The sequence below is a fragment of the Aspergillus pseudonomiae genome, assembly GCF_009193645.1.
Source record: "Aspergillus pseudonomiae strain CBS 119388 unplaced genomic scaffold BDV37scaffold_135, whole genome shotgun sequence".
Classification (NCBI taxonomy): domain Eukaryota; kingdom Fungi; phylum Ascomycota; class Eurotiomycetes; order Eurotiales; family Aspergillaceae; genus Aspergillus; species Aspergillus pseudonomiae.
Window position 1 is genome coordinate 30714 of NW_022476127.1, and position 21442 is coordinate 52155.

General features: G+C 48.4%; 5 protein-coding genes across 5 annotated transcripts; 4 read left to right on the forward strand and 1 right to left on the reverse strand.

Annotated features, from left to right (window-relative positions):
* Positions 1–1320: 1320 nt before the first annotated feature.
* On the forward strand, positions 1321–3896 carry BDV37DRAFT_288963 (arrestin family protein; the record flags this gene model as incomplete). The annotated part of the gene is made up of 3 exons (XM_032088364.1): positions 1321–2035; positions 2107–3176; positions 3237–3896. The coding sequence occupies 3 exons, from the start codon at positions 1321–1323 to the stop codon at positions 3894–3896; spliced, it is 2445 nt and encodes an 814-aa protein (XP_031935263.1).
* Positions 3897–5764: 1868 nt separating this feature from the next.
* On the forward strand, positions 5765–7150 carry BDV37DRAFT_288964 (glycoside hydrolase family 7 protein; the record flags this gene model as incomplete). The annotated part of the gene is made up of 1 exon (XM_032088365.1): positions 5765–7150. One exon carries the CDS (start codon positions 5765–5767, stop codon positions 7148–7150), a length of 1386 nt encoding a protein of 461 aa, XP_031935264.1.
* A 230-nt stretch (positions 7151–7380) lies between these two features.
* BDV37DRAFT_43385 (acyl-CoA N-acyltransferase) lies at positions 7381–8675 on the forward strand. Its single transcript, XM_032090640.1, has 4 exons — positions 7381–7570; positions 7634–7786; positions 7967–8500; positions 8566–8675. Exons 2-4 carry the CDS (start codon positions 7673–7675, stop codon positions 8602–8604), a joined length of 687 nt encoding a protein of 228 aa, XP_031935265.1. The 5' UTR covers positions 7381–7570; positions 7634–7672; the 3' UTR covers positions 8605–8675.
* Positions 8676–17411: 8736 nt separating this feature from the next.
* BDV37DRAFT_43463 (chitin synthase export chaperone) lies at positions 17412–19054 on the forward strand. Its single transcript, XM_032090642.1, has 3 exons — positions 17412–17900; positions 17975–18546; positions 18619–19054. Exons 1-3 carry the CDS (start codon positions 17663–17665, stop codon positions 18799–18801), a joined length of 993 nt encoding a protein of 330 aa, XP_031935266.1. The 5' UTR covers positions 17412–17662; the 3' UTR covers positions 18802–19054.
* A 613-nt stretch (positions 19055–19667) lies between these two features.
* Positions 19668–21400, reverse strand: BDV37DRAFT_43454 (lipase family alpha/beta hydrolase). The gene is made up of 3 exons (XM_032090641.1): positions 21305–21400; positions 21052–21200; positions 19668–20993 (listed from the first exon to the last, which is right to left on the reverse strand). Exons 1-3 carry the CDS (start codon positions 21344–21346, stop codon positions 19838–19840), a joined length of 1347 nt encoding a protein of 448 aa, XP_031935267.1. The 5' UTR covers positions 21347–21400; the 3' UTR covers positions 19668–19837.
* Between the last annotated feature and the right edge of the window lie 42 nt (positions 21401–21442).

A 21442-nucleotide genomic window follows, 5' to 3' on the forward strand; every position in this document is an offset into this window, starting at 1 on the left:
AAAAAAAAAAAAAAAAAAAAAAAAAAAAAAAAAAAAAAAAAAAAAAAAAAAAAAAAAAAAAAAAAAAAAAAAAAAAAAAAAAAAAAAAAAAAAGATACAACCTAAATTGACTAACCCGTAGGATTTCCATTTAGCGTACCAGTAAAAGTCCAATGAGACGAGATACTAGTCGAGAGTCGAGACAGAGGGCAACGAACTTCAAGGGACTCCGTCGTCAACGAACTAAGTCGAGAGCAAGCAGTTTAAATCACTATCCACGGATCGCCGGCTACAACGAACCACTCCGCGTCATCGTCTGAAATCTTATTCAAATCATTCGTTCCCTGCACCTTTTTCTCTGTAATTTGCTTTTCTCTTCCCTTTTGACCCTGCGTGAGTTTCCTATTGCTCGACAGTGTCTTGTGCCCAAGGAATCAAAGCGCACCGCCTCATTCTTGTTGCCGGATCGGTGCCGTCATCAGTCGGTCTGGTCGCCATCGGGTTTGGGAGTATCTTTTATGATCTTCGCATTGGCTTTGGGGGATTGATTACTAGTATCGGCGGACAAGGACAACGACTGAACCATTTGCTCCCCGCAATTTATCGGCCCTTCTGGACTTGTTTCTTGGTTGATCATTTGCTACGAATTGATCACCCTTGTCATTCATCTCCAAAGTCTCAATTTATTCTTCTTGTCAACGATACTCCGTGGGTACTTTCTCCTCTTTTCTCACTCACAACACCCAAACTCTCCGCATTTTTCTTCCTCGTACCGCCCCGTGTGTCTACTCCCTTGCGTGCGTTCAGCCGGTCGATCATCAACCAAAACGGAAAAGACTGCAATAAAAGAAAAAGGACTGTGACCAAAAAAAAAAAAAATAAGAAATCGAAAGGGCCCTAGCTGATCGCATTGAATGCGCGTCACGACTGAGCTTTTTTAAACTCTGTGACCTGAAAATATTTGGTACCTCTCATATTTACTTTTGGGTTTTTGCTTTTTTTCGTTTTCAACCCTTGTTCTTGTTGCGAGCCGCCGAGGACGGAGTACAGGGTAAGTCATTCAGTTACTTACTTGGACCTGCCTGGCTCTTTCTCTCTTCGTTCTTTTTATATCCTTTTCACCTTTCAATCCAGTGTTTCTCTTTCTTTGGCCCTGCTTCGCTTCCTTTCCTTTGAAACCGCCTTAGATAGTGAGGCTCGTTTCAGTTTAGCCCCATCGCTCCCTTTCTTTTCCGTTTTCACTTTAAAAAGGGACTGAGGTGTCGATGATCCGAAATTGATTCTTCCTTTGAAAAATAAAAACTTCCCATCAATGATGCTTCTGAATTGGTGTCTTTCAAGATGACAACCGCTCATATTACTCCTCTGCAGCAGGACCTTTCGGCATCGGTCACAACCAGTCCGGTCGCCCAACTACATTACAGTCCCCCGGAATCTTTACATACAAGTTCTAGCGCGGAACATCGTCGGTCAGTCGACCCATCGACCGTCGTTGGCGCCAATTTCCCCAAACAGACCAATCGCCGCGCTTCAATTTTTAGGAAGTTGGCGGGTCCACGCGAGAACGCAAAGCGCTTCCTCCGCCTGGGGGGTTCCGTCCGCGCTCAGTCACCACCATCGATCCGCTCAATGTCCCGTACACAGCGTCCTCGTCCGGTCTCCGAGATCGTATTGTCTCCCGAAGATGCACGAATGCTTGCTTCTGCTAGTTTAGGAGCCGGTCTAGGAACGGGCAGAATGCGCTCCCACTCCTCTTCTACCGGATCGGTAAATCAGTCCTCTGCGGGGTCGGTAACGAGTGCGCCGTCATCGGAGTCGATGGGACCGTTTCCGACGCTACGTCACGAGAAAATTGTTGCAACCGGGAGTGGTATCACAGTGGGCATTGCCCTCACAGAACCTGTGCTATACCTGCAGGGATACGATCAGAATGACCCAAGTACAAAGAAGTCCGCCATTCTACGTGGCCAGTTGCATCTCAAGGTCACCAAAAGCGTCAAGATTAAGAAGATATCGATCTGCTTCCGCGGACATGCACAAACCGATTGGCCCGAGGGTGTGTTCCAACAACCGCTGTTGATATTATTTTCCAAGTGCGCACGCTGACTGGACTTTGCCTCGCTACAGGAATACCACCTAAAAAGGTGCATTACCATGATAAGAAGGACCTGGTCACCCACGGTATGATGTATTTCAACCACGGTGATAGTATTCTGATGCCGAACGACTACGGAGCAAACTTCTATCAGCATGCTAAACCAATGACCTCCCTTGCTGGAAAAGATGGCAGCCCAGTGGCTGTTACTCGCGAAATTTTCTCGAAAACTGGATCCTCAACCTCTCTCAGTAATGGCCAGCCTACGAGTAAGGAGCTTAAGCGCCTTTCTCTTCAATCCAATCACTCTCGCAGCTTCGGGAAGAACGATCCGCCCCCTAGCGCAGTCGCTCATCCACAGCGCAACTACCGCATGTTCCCTGTCGGTGATTACCTGTATAGTTTCGAGTTCCCGATTGATGGCTCCCTTCCAGAGACGATCAAGACAGATCTGGGATATGTTCGGTATGATTTAGAAGCAATCGTGGAACGATCGGGCGCGTTCCGGCCCAATCTCCTAGGTAACCTTGAAGTGCCGGTCATTCGCACGCCGGCGGAGGGCTCCTTGGAACAGGTCGAGCCGATCGCTATTTCTCGCAACTGGGAAGACCAATTACACTACGACATCGTTATCTCAGGGAAATCTTTCCCATTAGGCAGTCAGGTCCCCATTGCATTCAAATTAACACCGCTAGCCAAAGTCGAATGCCACCGGATTAAAGTCTATGTAACGGAAAACATACAGCATTGGACGGCAGACAAGAGCGTCCACCGCTTTCAGCCGGCCAAGAAGGTGCTACTGTTCGAGAAGCGAGCCGATTCAGCGAGCACGAGTACATACCCCGGCAGCTCAATGCGCGTCACAGCAGGTGGTGGCATTGACTGGGATCATCGCACAGCTGCTGCGAGAGGTGATGAAATTGTAGACCGGAACCGGACAAATCTTTTGGGAAATTTAGCCAGCGATTCCGGCGTCGGTCCGACCGAAATGGAGTTTAATGTTCAACTCCCGAGTTGCCATGAAATGAAAAATCGGGATGAGGCTCACAGATTACATTTTGACACAACGTACGAAAATATACAGATCAATCATTGGATCAAGGTATGATGAGCTTCCACCTGTTAGGTTCTAAAAACAAGTTGGCTAACGCGATTCTTCCAGATTGTCCTTCGTCTCTCGAAGGTGGATGAAAGAGATCCAAGTAAGCGAAGGCATTTCGAGATTTCTATCGATTCTCCATTCCACCTACTTTCGTGCAAGGCCACACAGGCCAACATTTATCTCCCAGCGTATACCTCCCCAAATTCGGATCCTGCGCCGCCTGCCCAGGAATACGAATGTGGGTGTCCAGGAGCCGCCGCGCTTAACAAAGCCAGCTCGAACGGCCACTCTCCGTCCTTCGAAGTAGAGGAGCCGCCGACTGGTAGAGCAGTTTACCGAAGTTTCACGAATGGCTCTGGTGGCTTGGCACGACCTCCTCAGGCGCATTTGGCACACGAGCCAAACGACCGTGCAGATGATCCTCCACCGCGTCCTATGCATCTTCTCCGCGCTCCGTCATTTGCTCCACCCGCGTTCGAGGATGTTCCGCCACCGCCGCCCCTCATAACACCACCCCCTGAATACACTTCTATCGTCGGTAATAACGACCGGGAGACAGTGCTGGAGGATTATTTCTCGCGGCTGTCGTGTTATGAGGAAACTGCCGATGACCCACGGGGTCTCGGACGGGTTGATGTGCCTCTGACCCCTGGAGGTCGGGTGAACCGCAGTATGGACGTCCCACGGGAGTGGATTCGCCTGGATCAGTCGACCGTCTAAGCCGTGAGACAACCATCGACTAGATGTCAGCCATGGAGTTACGATGTCATGAATTAAATGTATTCTTTTCGTCTTTGATGGGACCCACGGGTGCTTGATATTTTACCCGGAAACTTCCCTTCACGGTATCCTACGATTTGCGCTGTATGCTGATGAATTATATTTTTTTTTTTTTTTTTAGTCGGGTTACAGGGCTATTAGGCGCAGAAGGATAAGGATGGTGGCCGGCGCTGGGTTAGGAGGGCATCATCATGAGCGATCCTGATTTTCTTGGATTTTCTTTTCTCTGTTATACATCTCTCAAGGTCATTATGTCTATGTCATACAAACATATTTGTACTAACGATTGATACAATTCGCTTCATACATTTATATGTTACTAAAGTATATAGACCACTGTTTCATCATTCAGATCTTGTAAGTACTTCATGTGAACGCACCTCGACTAGAATTGCTTCCAACAGCGCATCTACAAAGACTATACAATCTGGAATCCCTCTGCTATCTCCGACACATGTATAGATCTTTTCCCTTGCTTCCAGTCGAATGTTATGCAATCGCAATTCTCTTACCAGAGAATCAACACCATAAACAGGTATATATGAAGGTAGTGATATGTCGGGGAAGTCGCCTCCTAGACTGGCGCTGATGATTTATAACATCGCATCCCATTCTTCATTCCTTCTTGAACAAGAAGGCCTAGACAAATGGTATGGGACATCGTCTCCGAGATTGAGCCTCGGCATGATGGCTGTAAAGGGGAAGTAGCAAATCTTATTCGAAGACGCACGCTAGCTAACCTTAGCCTGCGAGGTGACAGTCCATTGACTGAGAACACGTTTCCGGAACATATGCCGTTACAGACTAGGATATCGGGATATAATTGCCAGTAGCTAAGCAATATTAACCTGCACGATAGGACGACGCTAACAGAGACGAACCCGACTAGATCAAGGACTGTTCCGCTGACCTTCTATAGTGAGAGGATCACGCGGTCTGGAACATACATGTTGGTTGTCAGGCCATGGCTGATGAACCCAATTCTCACAAGCCAGCGCCACCGTGTTTCGATATCAATTTAACCGAGTGAAAATGTGGAGATTGCGAGGTTGCAGTCCCAGGTGGCTATACTAGCACGTGGTCTGCATGTCAGACTGGGGACCATCACACTTGGATATGGCACCCCTCAACACATTTCCCCGGTTTTCCTCTTGCTAAATTAATTGAGGGGTTCATCAGCAGTCACCATACAGAATTATCTGGGGAGGCACAGCCATAGCTTAGACGATGATATCTGATTCAGTATAGAGAAGATGTTACAACCCGAGGTCTTGTTTTCTGTCTTGGATCTCGATGGCTATGAGACAGGGCCGTTGTTTCTTCACGATTTCCCTACCCAACGCACTACGGAATCACCTGATCAATCGTCTAACAGACGCCTGGCTCAGAAGTGCGAAAAGCCCATACGACTAGTCCGTCCGGAGATCCCGTACCCTTTCCTATTACGGTGAGGAGCAAGAGACTTCGGGGTAAAAGTGTTCGGATTCTGCACAACGTGAAGCTCGCCGCTAAGTATTAGTTACGGGGAATACGGACCTGTTTAGGTTCAGTGCGAACTGATTCCCGCTCTTGTCTTTGCTTAGATGGAGGTTATTCTGTTTTCATCACGGAGATATGAACTGCTCGCCTCCAGATGTCGTTCCTCTAACGGACCGGCGGTCCTTCGATCCGGTAGACAAACACTCTAGTCTGCACAACACAGCGATGTTTGAGTCGGGGAGGACATCTATATAAAGATGGCTCCTTCCTGGAGCTCTCCAACATGATTCATGAAGTCCAAGCACCGGCAAAGCTTTGCAGAGTCAAAGATGGCTTCCTTTCTTCTCTCTAGAATCTGCCGCAATGCCCTCATCTTATCTTCAGTCCTGACCCTTGCCCAAGGCCAGCAGATTGGGACTTACCAGACCGAAACCCATCCCTCCATGACCTGGCAGACCTGCAGTGACGGCGGCAGTTGCAGCACCAAGCAAGGCTCCATTGTCCTCGATGCCAACTGGCGTTGGGTCCACCAAACTGGAAGCTCTAGCAATTGCTACACTGGTAATAAATGGGACACTTCCTACTGCAGCACCAATGACGCTTGTGCCCAGAAATGTGCCCTAGATGGTGCCGACTACTCCAATACTTACGGTATCACCACCAGCGGCAGCGAGGTCCGCCTCAATTTCGTCACCAACTCCAACGTCGGTTCTCGTGTCTACATGATGGCCGACGATACCAATTACGAGGTTTACAAACTGCTGAACCAAGAGTTTACCTTCGATGTGGACGTCTCCAAGCTTCCATGTGGTCTTAATGGCGCTTTGTACTTCGTCGTAATGGACGCCGATGGAGGTGTTTCCAAGTATCCAAACAACAAAGCCGGCGCGAAGTACGGCACTGGTTACTGTGACTCTCAATGCCCACGGGATATCAAGTTTATCCAGGGACAAGCCAATGTCGAAGGCTGGGTACCGTCAACCAACAATGCCAATACAGGCATTGGAAACCATGGCTCCTGCTGCGCAGAGCTGGACATATGGGAGTCCAACAGCATTTCGCAGGCTCTCACTCCTCACCCATGCGATACGGCCACCAACACTTTATGCACTGGAGATGCCTGCGGTGGCACATACAGTTCCGACCGCTACGGTGGGACGTGTGATCCTGACGGCTGCGACTTTAACCCATATCGTGTGGGCAACACCACCTTCTATGGTCCGGGTAAGACAATTGACACCAACAAACCGATGACAGTCGTGACGCAGTTTATCACCGATGACGGTACCTCCAGCGGCACCTTGACTGAGATTAAACGGTTTTACGTGCAAGACGGCGTCACATACCCCCAGCCCAGCGCAGACGTCAGTGGTCTCAGCGGCAACACCATCAACTCGGAGTTCTGCACCGCAGAAAACAGCCTGTTCGACGGCTCGGGTAGCTTCGCGAAACACGGTGGGCTCGCCGGCATGGGCGAAGCCATGTCGACTGGAATGGTGCTGGTCATGAGCTTGTGGGATGATTACTACGCCAACATGCTCTGGCTTGACAGCAACTACCCCACCGACGAGTCCACCAGTAAGCCCGGCGTGGCCCGTGGAACCTGCGCCACGTCCTCTGGTGTTCCTAGCGAGGTTGAAGCCTCCAACCCTAACGCCTATGTGGCCTATTCAAACATTAAAGTTGGCCCTATCGGCTCCACTTTCAAGAGCTGATGCGGGCCTCCATACACCTGCAGGTGATGAACTTTGTCTGCTTTGAGTGCCTAACGTTCGCTATGGATGGTGGTCATGATCAAGTATTTTTCGCCATCGCTATGTAAGAGGGGGGGGGAATATCATGGATACTGTGCAGAAAGAGAACTGTACGGTAAGGCCGATGTAGTCAGAAGAATATGAAATGAAATGACGTCGTTCAGATCTAAGCAGTATAGCCTTTACCGCCCAGTGGAGAATCCCGCATAGAGCTTCCTTTTCGGATAAAGCCGAGCGGATACTTTCAGTTCATCCATTATGATCCAGTGACCACCGACCAACTCACTTCAGTTCGTAGATCGCTTCCTCCTTGCTGCCTCCACGTCCTGCGGGGAAATAGAACATACTGTACCTCGGAACAACCATATCAACCCTTACCCGGTGAGTCTCTTCGCCCATATGAAGTTTCCCGACGCTCATCTGCATAAGGTTGACATCCGCCAGTATAACTCAAGATAACCCCCATCCATCGTCACCGTCACCATGCCTGTCGAGGTCGTCCCCCTTACAGAAGCAGACATCCCCGACGCGATCGAAGTCATCCAACAAGCATTCGCGGAAGACCCATATTTCCAATGGGTTTTCGATCCTTCCGAGGTGAGTTGTGATCAACAGGCAAACCACTATTCCGAGAATCCCAGAACACAAGCCCTCGTATCCCAACACAAGGCAAGAAATCCCGCCGCAGACACAAAGGCTAACGGACAGCGGCCCATCAACGCGGTCGAGGTGAAACACCGACCGACGTGATGGACAAGCCATGTCCCAAACTCACAGTTCAACAAGCAAAGAAACTATGATTCCCTCGCGGCGCGGTGTCTCTGGGGGATCAACAACGCCCTGTTTCACGTCGCCAAGGAAACTGATGCGAATGGCGTCGACCGCGTGGTCGGCGTGTCCTGCTGGTTACCGCCGCATGCCGCCTCCGAGCCGGAGAGCTGGTACAGCTGGTGCCAGGGGTGGGTGCTGAGCTGGCGACAGATGCTGAACAACATCTGGAATTTAGGCCGGGGCGGGCTCCGGACTAACCGGTACTGGATCTGGAAGGAGAGGCAGCAGGAGGCGCAGAGCGCGATCTGGGATGATCCGCGGGGGTACTATTTCTGCAACATTGTGGCTGTCAGTCCTAAGGCGCAGGGGGGTGGGATTGGGAGGAAATTGTTCGAGGCTGTTACCGATATGGCGGATCGGGAGGGAGTGAAGTGCTATTTGGAAAGTTCGCGGAACGTGCCGAACGTGCAGATTTATGAGAAGATGGGGTTTAGGATGAAGAAGGAGATGGAGTGTCGGGATGGGGAAGATGTTTGCATGGTAGGTTTTCTTTCTGTTTTTCCTTTGCATCTGGAGAGATGGATGTCTGATAATGTGTTTGGCAGCTTTATTGCATGGTTCGTGAGCCTAACTTGGAGAAGTGAGGGCTCGGGCGGTTTCTATCTTTTTTTTTTCTATATGCGGTATTTGATGACGAATCGGGATGGCAGGAATGAAGGGAGGCCTGCTGTATGATTCTCTCTATTACGAGACAAGAGTATATGAGTACATATATTTATTATTTGTTCATGAATCTGCAATGAAATTATCTATCTCATTCCACAACCGCCCCCAAACTACTAAGCAGTATACAACACCAAGCCAAAAGATCCAGACCACCAACGCACCCCTAGTTTAGAGCAAAAAAAAAAAAAAAAAAAAAAAAAGAAAAAAGCCCCCAATCCTCAAGGTCCCCCACAGATTCAATCACACTCACAATCACACCCCATACCCTTACACTACCCAGCAATGCTAGTACCTAGACCATCCAAGCCTTCCAACCTCCGGCCATACCAGTAAACCATGGACCACTACAACCACTACTACTTTAGTTAACCCCCAAGAAAGAAAAAAACCCAAAAGCTTAGTCCCAACCTAAACCACCTGACCAGGGCCAAGTTAACTCCTTGACCAACTACCACGCTTGAAAGGTTAACGTCGGCTCTGGCCGTCACTTAGCACACTGTGTTATTATAACTCTTCTGTTATAGAGAGGGGGGGGCCCTTTGGTCCGAAATGAGGATTACGTTGTTGACTTTGGATCTGAGTCTGGGTCTGGGTCTGGATCTGGGTTCAACTTGGGGTGGGTATTGGTCTTGTTGGATTTATTCCTTTTTCACTCTGTTTTTGCAGTGTGGGGATCTGGATTCGTGGGCCATGTTGTGTGTGTGTTATATTATGCATGTATGTAGATAGATAGGTAGGTAGGTAGGTAGGTAGGCAGATATTAGATGTATCCAGACAGGTACTTTTTGTCTATCCAATAGCCAATACAATGTAAAATATACAATATACAATAAAACATACAACTAATAAAGAACCAAACACCCACTAACAAAACCATACATACCTAGTAGAACCTAACACCAAGACATCCCAAGCCCTAACAAAAAATAAAAAAAAAAATAAACCAAAAAAAAAAAAAAAAAAAAAAAAAAAAAAAGCAGCCTCCACACTCAAATCCCGATCCCCCTAATAATAAATCCCATCAAAACCAACAAATCCAGGGTCCAACCCAGCCATAAGCACTATGTTTCAGAGCCTACCCCCCTTCATACAGGCCCTCCGTCAGCAGCCAACACAATAACAGGCTCGATAAGACACGGATCGGGCCGGAATCAGTCCATGCTCCATGCTCGGTGTTTATGTTGTGATGCCGGGATCAACCGCTAGGAGGGTTTAGAATCTGGCGGTGGCGGGGGGGGGAGCAAACACGGAGATTGATTTCCGGTTCTTTCTTCCGGTTGGGTGGGCTTTTGGTTTGCTTGCGTGTTGGTGCTTTTTGTGTTTGTTGTATATCTGGTTTGAGTGGTAAGAGATACACTTGTGCTATGCATGTAGTTGGAATGGCCATTGTATATGAAAGAGAATGATAGGCATATTCCAGACACGTCAGGGGTCAAGATAGAAGCTATCTATTGACTATCTATGCAAAGCTTTAAGTCTGTACATAGTGTACAATGTCCATCTCCACTGCATTCAATCCCAGTATCACACCAAGTGTACCTCTATGATAACTTCTACTACCTAGTAAACGCAGGACTTCTACTATTTCGATTAGAATAGCCCGACGAGCTTAATTAGGCTATACCTATTTGATATATGTTCGACATCCAGCATAATTATACTAGGGATGTTGCATACATCAAATACGTATACTCAGTGCCAGACAGTACACTCACAAGCTAGCATTTGGCCTAAGCTAACCCAGTGACGTTGATCCAAGATTCTGGGCTAAATCAGTGAGAGTGGAGCTATGAAAAGCACCCTGAATACAGATGCCGAGATGATATATAGGTCTGCAATAAGAATGAATGCGCTGTGGTGATATTACGATGCTGTTTCTATTTAGTACCAGGATCTCAAGTAATGTGCTGCACGGCCTTTCATTGATAGTACTTCCAGACTAACAAAGAAATCAGTGCTCACTGTGTAGTTGATACCGAATCATGCCCTGCTATAGCCAGAAACGTGAAGAAGGCTCACTGGTCTATCGAAAGTACATGCATAAACCACAACCCACTCGATATCTCTCCACGAGCGGTTTCCATACCCAGGCCACTATGCAAGTGCCGCCTGTACATTGACCAACTAGACTACGGTCATAGCTCCAGGGCCGCTTCCCACTAGTTGGTAACTAGCCAGGCACTGACTCGGTCTGATCTTGGCGGCACCGCTGCCCCAACAAATCAATCAGTGAGCGAGGGATAAGCAAAAGCTAAACCGGAAAAAGAACTAGAGGAACGGAATCGGCATGAAAATATTCAATTGTCTCAGTAAGGAAAAAAAAAGGAGTTCGAACTGACTCGTTGTTCGTATTTACCCACAAGTAGGGATACTGAAGTTTAATATATAGACTCATGGTTAGTGCGAAGAGTGAAGCGGCAGAGCTAATTTATTGTCGCGTCGTTGTTACCGCTTCCTCTGCCGAGCCAACGTAGCAAGGGGCTTATTGCTCCTCAAGGCTGTACCTTTGCTGAGGCTGGTTACTGGACAGGATCCTAGTCCTCGCCTGCATGGTACTTCAGGGTAAAGCACTCTGATCCTTGTAGATAATGAAGGTCATCAGTCTCATTGAGCTTTCTTCGATCGGCTGATTGGCCCATTGCCCCTTTTCTTTGTCTAATACCGTGCGTTTGTTCCGGATTCTTGGGATGTAATTAATTGTGGATGAATGTTAGCATAGAGAGGGCACGTGCCCCCCGACCTACTATAAATGTGGGGATTTCCAAAGGGTCTTTTTGGTCGCAGCGTGGCGGTTTGCCCTGTTTGTTTCGTACTTTTGGAAAATCTCTATAGAGTATACGTATACTCTGTAGAATGGTAGGCCAGACCATACAGTTTACAGGGGTTAGCTGAGGAAACTGTGCCCCGACATCTCTTGGCAACTTTGATTAACTGGACGCGTCCGCACGGTAGAAATCATCTGAGTTGCGTAGTTGTGCCTCGAAAATCTGCATGGTCTAACGGTGATAGTTCAAGGCCACGTAAGAGTATCAAGGTGCTTAGTGTAATCGACGGACAAGAACCAAGTACTCTTAGAATATAGTATGACCGAGGGATCCTCCGTAGTGTGATAAGGCCTTCAGCTTTCGTGTACATATCCCGGAATGGAAATCGAAAGCCTCATGCAAAGTTTTCAAGATATGGTGAGACTAGATTGTGTGAATCATCGTTTCGGCTCTTAATCTGTTAAACATTTTTTAAAAAAAAATTTCTGCTAACCTTGGGTGAACATGATCGCCATTGTATCAGGCCATGGGATGAGTGACATGTGCTACCCATTCGCCTCTACGGTTCTACCCGCCCGAGCGATAGTAGTAAGGAAGTTATGCTTCGTAGGATATATGATGAGGATATCTCCGTAGGGCCTCGGTACGGTTCGTTCACCGAGCCGTGACGGACCGTATGGTGCGATTTGGAAAAGAGCTTGCATACCTGCCACTTCGGTGATCCACGTCCATGGCGCCAGCAGTTCTCTCATTGGACCTCAGGATCTTCAGGGCGAGGCGACTATCACGGCGGTTGTGGAATGGCTAGCTGTCGCGCTTCTTCAGGTGTGACTCCTAGCCAATAGTGAGGCAATGTATACAGAGGATATGACGACCACCATGGATCCCATTCCCCCCTGAGCTCTTTAGTGTAGCGAGTGGACCGGCTATGTTTTAAGCGTGGCCCTGCAGGACTGCACATTCGGCCCGAGAGTGGGCTGGGTCAGAAGGTAAAGTGGCCGTACGCGATGGTATCTCTCCGCGTACCTTAGCAGGCATCGGAAATTAAATCATTCACTGTGGTGCGAGGAAGGGTTGCTGCAGTTCAATCTCTAAACAAATGAAAAAGGGATGGAACTGCGGGGATAATGTATGCAATATGCCCGTTGAATGGCCCGCCATCCGAAAAATCCTCGGCCTCCCCACTCCCGGGAGTGAGAGTGAGAGAGAGAGAAGTTGGCGACTAACCTTAGGGAACTCCACCCGTCCATGCAATTTCAGCGCCAACTGATGATTGTCCGGTGTTCACTGACTAACCCACTAACGTTCTAACTAACCAACTACTCCGTATGCATGATATTTCTTGTGTTACTACACCACATGGGGGGTGGGGTGGACAATGTTGATCACATTGCATCGGTCGTGTCCATCACAGAATGGCAGTCCCTTGGCAGGGTTCATGGAGGGAACCAAGACCAGGGTCGAACAAAGAGAACCAGAAAAGAAAGTAGGGGACCAAGACCAAGACCAAGCCCGTTAATCCTGGGTCGTATCTCGCAAGCTTGTTGGTTTGCGGTGTGACTGTCAACCGTCCATCGGGGGAAATAATACAGCCCAGCCTCCGGTCTGACAACTAGCCGACTCGAAGAACCACTAGAATCCACGCCACTCGGCCGGTCGCTTTACTTCGTCATAGGATGGGGGAGCACAGACTCCGTCTGGGCCTCCGTAGATGCAGGACGATATATGCTTGGCAGGCAACGGTTCTGCTATCGTGCACCTCATTGCGTCAAGTGCAATGACCACTGGTTGGTAACCAGCGGTGGCTAGAGGGAAAGCGTTATCCTTTACCCTCAAACCTGAGGATTGTTCATGCTAGTCTAAGAGAAGGTCAAGGCGGCCTCTGGTGCTGCGCTTTTCCCCTAGTTCCCGCGCCTCTGACTCGTCAAAGTGGTTCCCCCTCGCGAGTCATTCCGTTCCCACCACGGGGGTGAAGAAAAGGATAAAGCTGTTCGGAAAGACTCCAGCGTCCTGAAGCAATAGTAACCCATCCAAATAGGCAGCAATGGTGGTAAATTTAGTCTGCTTTCCTTTTTGTGACAAAAACAGAGTGGTGGATAATATGACTGAAGTAAAATAGGAATGGAATCTAAACAGGGAGACGAGAGAGAAGAAAAAAAAAAAAAAAAAGGAAAAAGGAAAAGGCCGACCCTCTTCTGTTGACTCCTGAAAGCGCCATACTTGATACCCGTGCCAAATCCAATATACATGTGACAGAGAAATTTCACCTGGAATTTCTGGAAGATGCAAAGGAAAGGGAATTAAAAAGAGAGTAAAAAAAAAATAAGGGATAAGAAAAACAAAATTAGAGGATCGAACAAGTGGAACATGCAGATATCGAGAGATTAAATAAGGCGCTCATGGAACAATCGAGGAACTGATGATGGTGGTTTTCGAAAGATTTCGTGAGATATGCCGTGAAGATATGCCGCCGTCCGGAGGAGGCCGTTGAGGCCGTATAGTGTTTCGTTTACGTCGATCCATATAAACTCAACGACACAGTCGACACTTGCCCACCACCACAATAAATCGATCGTGGGGACCGTCGGTACAACGGTTTTCTTTAGATCCATCGATGGATGTCCGGATGAAATGCACACTGGGCTCTCGACAGGTGCTGTATATGTAGAAATTTTTAAAGTAGTTGCACATTGCTGCCGCATCCACTGCCGCCAGAGAAGGGATGGTCGTCGAGGAATGCAATGTCGTCTCAAGGTTCGGCAGGGTAGAGCAGTTCAATTGTGGATGGTTATGAGAGGAGGTATATCGAACAATGCCACCCTACCTCGGATGTGAAGGTGGTCCCGGATCTGGAGGTACGAAAGAGATTAAGATATTTAAAGAGGATGTGCTGAATTGGTTTGTAAAAGGCAATTGTATCAATATAGGCCACATGAGGCAGGGGAGGAAGAATAATAATATATGGCCGTTGCTCATGGAGGGCAACTACAGCATGGCTTGTTTGCTAGTAAGGTCGAGAGAACCACCAGGGTTATGGCCCATCACAAGCCGGCGGCCGAAAGGTTAGACAGGGGAGTGAAGAAAATTAGAAATTCATTTATTATTTATTCAATAAAATAAAAATCAAAAATTACAAGGGAATTAAAATGAAAAATAAAAATTACAAAAAAGAAGGTAATGCCCGACGATCCATTTCCAGAGTACTGAAGTAGTCTGGCATCAAGAGCAAGAAAAAAAAAATAAAAAAAAAAATAAAAATAAAAATATCCCTGCAAGGTGACCGGCCCATCTCCGTGAAGCGTCATTGGAACTGCAGCAATCTAGAAAATAGTGAAACTAAGGACGTAGACTAACGACGCGGCAACTAACTTCTCTAGTAACGTTAGAGGAAAGTTCCACACAAGGAGAGAGAAGCCTCATCTGCTTTAGGACCGATCGGGGCAATGGGAGATCGACGTGGTCCCTCGCAGCCGTTGATGCTTCATCTACACGTGGCGCTAACTAGGATCTTCATGCATGACTGACGGCAAAGTCCTGGACGTGTCGTGGGTTAGACCACCAGCAAGTCTGGAGTAGGTCTAAAGCAAACAACATCGGTGGAGGTTAATCCGATCAGTGACGTCCCGATGTAACGGCACGAAACCGTTGGGATTGTCCTACTCATTGTTGAAGACCCTCCTCCACAATTCTTCCCCTAGCCAAGATCCCCCCGCAACCTTGGAAGGCAGATACCTGAACCTGAGTTGTGTATTCATTGTCAATGATGAGGCAATTGAATCAATTACATTATCACACCCGACAAAGCCTGTTGGTTTAGCGTTCCAGATATTTTGCGCATGGGCGGTAGGTTTCTCATTGGGTGAATATCGTAAGGTTCATGGTGCCTGACCCGGCGGCATTTCATGTCCAATTCCTTCCGCTCCACAGCGTTATTTTTCTGGGAAAAAAAGAACAGGAAAGAGGAAAAGAAAAGCAGAAAAAGAAACGGAAAGAAGAGAGAAGAAAAAAAAGTCACAGTGTTGGGTATCCATATGCCTCCTTTAATTAGACTCAGCCCCTGATGAAAGTGACTCGATTAAGCTGAACTGTATGCACATTCCCGTCTCCGTAGAAGTACTTCGGCGCCGTAGTAACAGATCGGCTCGTACCCTAATCTGCTCCGTATAACCGGGAAAAACACCTGGAAGTGCTCCGGTGACTTGAGTGGTTTTTCTCCATGTTTCACTAAAGGCACTTGGAGCCATAAAATTCACCGAATGGTACTAACTATAGCGTAGTGCCGTTCGGGCTCAAAGTTTAACCAACCGGTGGGTGCCTCAGGGTCTGAAATCCGTGGCTCGGATCTAAATCCGACCACTGGTTTAAATTTTATTATCCTCTTTTTTTTTCGGTCTTTATTATAACTGCTATTTTTCTTTCCTTAGTCTACGATATTATGATCTTAGCCCCATCGGTCAAGGAACCATGATATCATAAGATAGTTGCATCTATCCGCAGGCGGGAAGAGAGTATGACCCGCCGTTGGCGATTGATACGTAAGCTGATTGAAGAATCAATATGCCAAGAAAACCACGGTGGTTCTGCCTTTTCCGTTTGAACCTTAGTAGACCATTATTGCAAAGTATACGATGGGAGATCGAATCCGAATCAGCCTTCAAGAAGGATGTCGCGGGATAGTGGCCCACTGGGAGAACGGCATGTCTTGACAAGGTTACAACAGCCCCCGTCGGGCTTTGACTGCGGCTAACGAAGAATCGGTCCACGGCTGTGAGAAAAGTTAAATTGGCCCATTGTCAAAATGGGCATCAGATAATCAAAATTAGCTATCCAAGACGCAAAAACGGTGCTGGTCGTAAGATTGACAATGGCATTATATCACCAGAATGGGAACCTCGACGAGTGACAAAGATAGATCGGGGACAATCGGGTGCTGCAGGGGAAGGAGGGAAAAGAAAAAAGGATAATCAAGAAAGAAAGAAGGGAGGACAATGCATGTGGGGTTCGATGCCTGTAAAACTTTAGGGGAAGCTCGTTTCAACTTTTTCTCCCACTCCGCAGATGTGATGTAATACCTTTCCAGGATCTTATCCATACATACACTCGATAGGGTCAGTATTCTCCGTCCAAAGCGGTATACTCGTTCTAGAAGGTGCTAAGACCTCCAGCCCTGAAGTTGGTGGCCACTCAGATGCAGGGCTGTGGGATTTTCCACCACCTTGACAGTGGATCGGCTTTCCTGACTTGGTTTCGGGCTAACATTACTTTTTACGTCTACCGGCAATCATGTGCCAGAATAGTCAGTTCTGTTGGGCTGAGTAAAGGGGGTGAAAAAAAAGCAAATAAAGGAAAATATGCGCCCCTGTCAAAATGTCTTTGTGCGCCTGCCGGATTAAAACTATTCCCCGGTCTTTTCGTATATGACGATACATACAACTCCAGTGACGTCTTTTATCTTGACATGGTGGCAGACGATCTGCAGATACTGGCCCTCACCACAGTCTACGTGGAGGAAGAATACACATGAACATACTAAGATTCTTGGCAGCTTTTTCGAACAAGGGTCAAATGCTTCGTTGTCCATAGGCAATTATCGCAGGGAAAAACAAGACCAATAATATGTGAAACTGTGCGCGGCACATACTCTTTGCCTAGATCACTCATGCGGCCACACTTGCATGGCCAGGCTTGTCCTGCGGTGGCCTCATTCGACATCTCTGGAGAATGTGAACTTTGTATAGCAAGGCTTCTCCAACCTAACCAGAGGCGGTTAGCATGCTGCGTTAGGGCCCGGATAAACAAGTTACCAAAATGGGCTAGCGTAAAGGTGACCTGTCCGGGGAGGCACGCTAATCCCTGAATAGCAGCACGAGACTAAGCTTATCTGGGCTAGCTTGGATCTGGATTTAGCGTACCTCGTGATTCAGGTTCCAGAAGCCTCAGACCAGGAGAAACAAGGCCAAAATCCCTCGTCAGACGTTGATTGTCGTCGCCTCACTGTCGGGATCTCCCCGTCCTGCTTTGTTCCTCGGAATACACCCGTCATTCGTTGCAGACCCTCCAGTGAACGCCGCGGAAGTCCTCTCTGGATCACTGGAACCCCGTCTCCGTCCGTCGTTGTGGAGACGGCTCGGATCCGCTCATCTTGCGATATCATCGAACGACCCAAACAATCACACGGCTATACCACACCCAGGTTCAACGGGCGGTCGAAATGGGGTTCGGTGATTTTGACACGATCTGTCAGAAGGCAGCGCTGCCGCTGTGCTCCCTCGTGGGCCCGGCCTCCTCGATATCAGGCGCAACCGGCATCATTCCCAATTGCTATGCGCGAAACATCGAACTGGCCAACACAATCATCTTCGAAGGCGCCGCGTCCTTCGTCCATATCATAGCGCTGGCAATGACAGTCATTATGATCCTACACATCAGGTCCAAGTTCACCGCGGTCGGTACGTAAACCACCCCCAGTCGCAATTTACTCAAATTGGGAGAACAACTACTAACCCCATGCGCGAGTACCCAGGTCGCAAGGAGATCATCACCTTCTTTTACATCTATATGCTCCTAACAATGTGCTCCCTGGTCATCGATGCCGGGGTGGTTCCGCCCAGGAGCGGCCCGTTTCCTTATTTCGTCGCTGTGCAAAACGGTCTAACCTCCGCCCTATGCACGAGCCTGCTCGTCAACGGATTCGTGGGATTCCAGCTCTACGAAGACGGCACAGCACTCTCGGTCTGGCTCCTCCGTCTAACTTCCACAGCGATGTTCGCCATCTCATTCGTCATCTCCCTCCTGACGTTCAAGTCATGGGGCGGGCTCAGTCCCACCAACACCATCGGCATGTTTGTAGTACTATACCTCCTCAACGCAATCTGTATAGCAGTCTACCTCATCATGCAACTCCTATTGGTCATGAACACGCTCGAAGACCGCTGGCCTCTCGGTCATATCGCCTTCGGCCTCCTGGTCTTCATCTGCGGTCAGGTGCTCCTCTACGCGTTCAGTGACACCATCTGCGAGAATGTCCAACACTACTTGGACGGTTTGTTCTTTACGACCATCTGTAATCTGTTAGCGGTCATGATGGTTTACAAGGTACGTTGGTTGCAGTTTCCATTATCTAAACCCTGCTCCACACTAATGTATGCGGGTGCTGATCATCCCCAGTTCTGGGATTACATTACGAAGGAAGACCTCGAATTCTCCGTCGGTATCAAACCCAATACATGGGAGGTTATGGAGTTTCTTCCGGAAGAAGATCGTCGCGCAACAGTCTACCAGGACACAAATTCGGAGTATGCCGGAAGCATGTATCGCCGAGCGTCCGCTTATAACAGTCACAATTATTAATCACTATTAGGTTTGATATATTTTAGAGGTGACGATCTTATCCAAGGGTCATTTATTTGAATTTTTTTTTTTCGTCTTTCAAAGTTAGTCATTTGATTCGCGTTGTTGCGGCCTAACGAGGTGATGCCTGAGCTTGAGCGTGGTTGAATATTCCTTTTCTTTTTCTTTTTCTTTTTTTTTAGTAACGTTTTACAATCATATGTGGAACTTCGACTGTTACATTTTCGACGATGTTTTCTTTCAATTGTCCATACGACGGTAGCGTTGATCCATACAACGTTTCCTTGATATTTATTGACCCCTTCTGTGTGATGTGTACAGTGGATAAGCCAACTTAGTTCTGTATCTAGAATAGTTACACAATTAGAGCGATTCAAGCCGTTCTTCGAATCTCCTGTTTGCCCCAACCCGTTGCATCATTGAAATTTTGATATTTCACATGACATCTATCACCTTTTGTGCAAAACCGCCATGGCTGCAGTGTAAGGCCGGAGGCGAACAATGAATGCTATCAGCTAGATCGGGCCCTGGCGCTTGGCCGGGAAGAACGAGTGGAAGGACCACTGTGGTGTCCAAGGTCGCTAATGTGCCTAGGAAAATAGTTCCGCAGCTGCCAGGAGCCAAGGACAAGGACCGGTGGAGCAGGGGATCTGGGACCGTTCTTCCATCCCCACAGTTCGAACCCGTGATGGTTTGAGTGGGAAAGACATGGCGATTTCGGAGACAGTCCGTGGCTAAATTAACAACATGATCTCGATTCCCCACCTTGCTATTGTAACGGCTATTATCGCACCATTCTTTGACCCCTCGACTACCAAGGTGCAATCGATGCGGAATAGGGGGTGTAACACCGGAAAAGATGGAACCGATATAAGCGATATCATGCGTCGGCTGCACCGACTGGCATAATTAGCTCGAATTTAATTCTGCAGAGGCCCTCGCAGGTGGCCCCAACGGTCGTTCTGCGTTCCCGAGAATAGGGCGCGTAAGCGAGCTACGCTCGAATTTGGAAAGACTCGACGACCAATCGTAGCTTTTATTCCACAATTACGACATCTTCGCCATCCATAAAGCCACTATCATGGTCGGCAGGGGTCCTGGCGGTCTCGGTCCGCGGCAGGTCGCTGTCAACTTCTTCTACAGGGCCCGTCGCGGTCGAATACCATCCCTGGTCGACCGACTCTGCCACGATCTTGCATGCTGCATTGACCAGTTCATAAAAAGCAGGGTTTTCTTTTGGTAAAAACATGCTAACGTGCGCCTTAATTTCGTCTGCTGCCTTATCATTCACAGCTTTGACCCATCCGAGTCCTGCTTTCGGGTCGTACGCAGCATCTTCGTTTTCCACTTCAGGTGGGAGGGTGCAGAACGTACGGTATTTCGAGCGAATGATTCTTTGACTCAGTGATGTTTTTCCTTGGCTCGAGGTCTCTACCAGCGAGGTTGCGTTTTTGCCCAAGGCTGTAAAGAAATTGGTGCAGCTGATTCCGCGTTCCCTTTGCACCTCGGACAAGAGTGATATGCGGTGGCGAAGATCAGAGGGACGGGCCAAGCACCCAACAAATGCAAGATGAGATGAAACCCAACCCCATCCGTCCGTCAAGCGTTGGCGTTGAGAATACATTGCAGCCGCTCCTCCCGCAGCCACAGCCCCTGCGGCCCCTGCAAACATAGCATACCGACCCCACCGCTGCCAAGATGGTGTCGCTGCAGCATCTGAAGATGGAGTGGCAGCACTAGCCTGCTGTGCAGGCAAGGATTTGTTGCCTGTGGCTCCCTGATTGGCGCTGGCTGCCTTGGTAGATGAGCCGCTGTTGTCCCCAAAACCAAACAGGCCTGCTACTTCCGTGATCGCAGTGTACGCAGTCGTAGCATTCTTGTACTGTCCTTCTGCACCATATGAAACGACTCCCGGGGCAATTCCCAGAAATGGCGTATCGAATGCAAGCACTCCTTGAATATGAGGAAACATGAATGAGCCAGATTCGAGGATTTGTGAATTGGCGGTGGTTTGCGAGTCTGCGGAAGAGGTTTTGGCAGGGATTGGCTGCTCCGAAGCCAGAAGAAGAAGCGTTTCTCCGGCGACAATGCCTCCCATCGAGTGCCCAACTAGGAAGACATGAACTGAAGGATCAACGGTAGGTGAGGCTGTTCGGTTGGCAACTTCCAGATCTATGACTTGGTTTTGTAACCTGCAGCGAAGGGAGACTATCAGTGATCTGAAATAGCACAGTGGATAGCACGACATACCAATCTCGAAATTGGCCCACACATTCTTTCAGATCTCCTCTGGTTTGGTACTTAGGATACACAGCTGTAGCGACGGTTATAGCAGGAAGAGCACGACCGATGAGTGCACGTACGTGCTCCGGAAATTTTCCGAAGGTATCGTCATCTCCCTATGACAGGTCTATCAACGGCATGGATCTACTGGTATGACAATGTTGACACGTGCGGGGTAGAACGATTCAGGAATGAAAGGCCGTGTAATGGGGAGACATACCTTGAAGCCGTGGATAAAAACAAGGAGCAATGTCTTTTTCATTTTGGTGATTCATAGATAGTCCAAAAAGTACATGTTCAGCAAGTGAAGTCGACGTTGAAGATTACGACGGAGAGTCCAGACCCTCTCTCAGAAGAA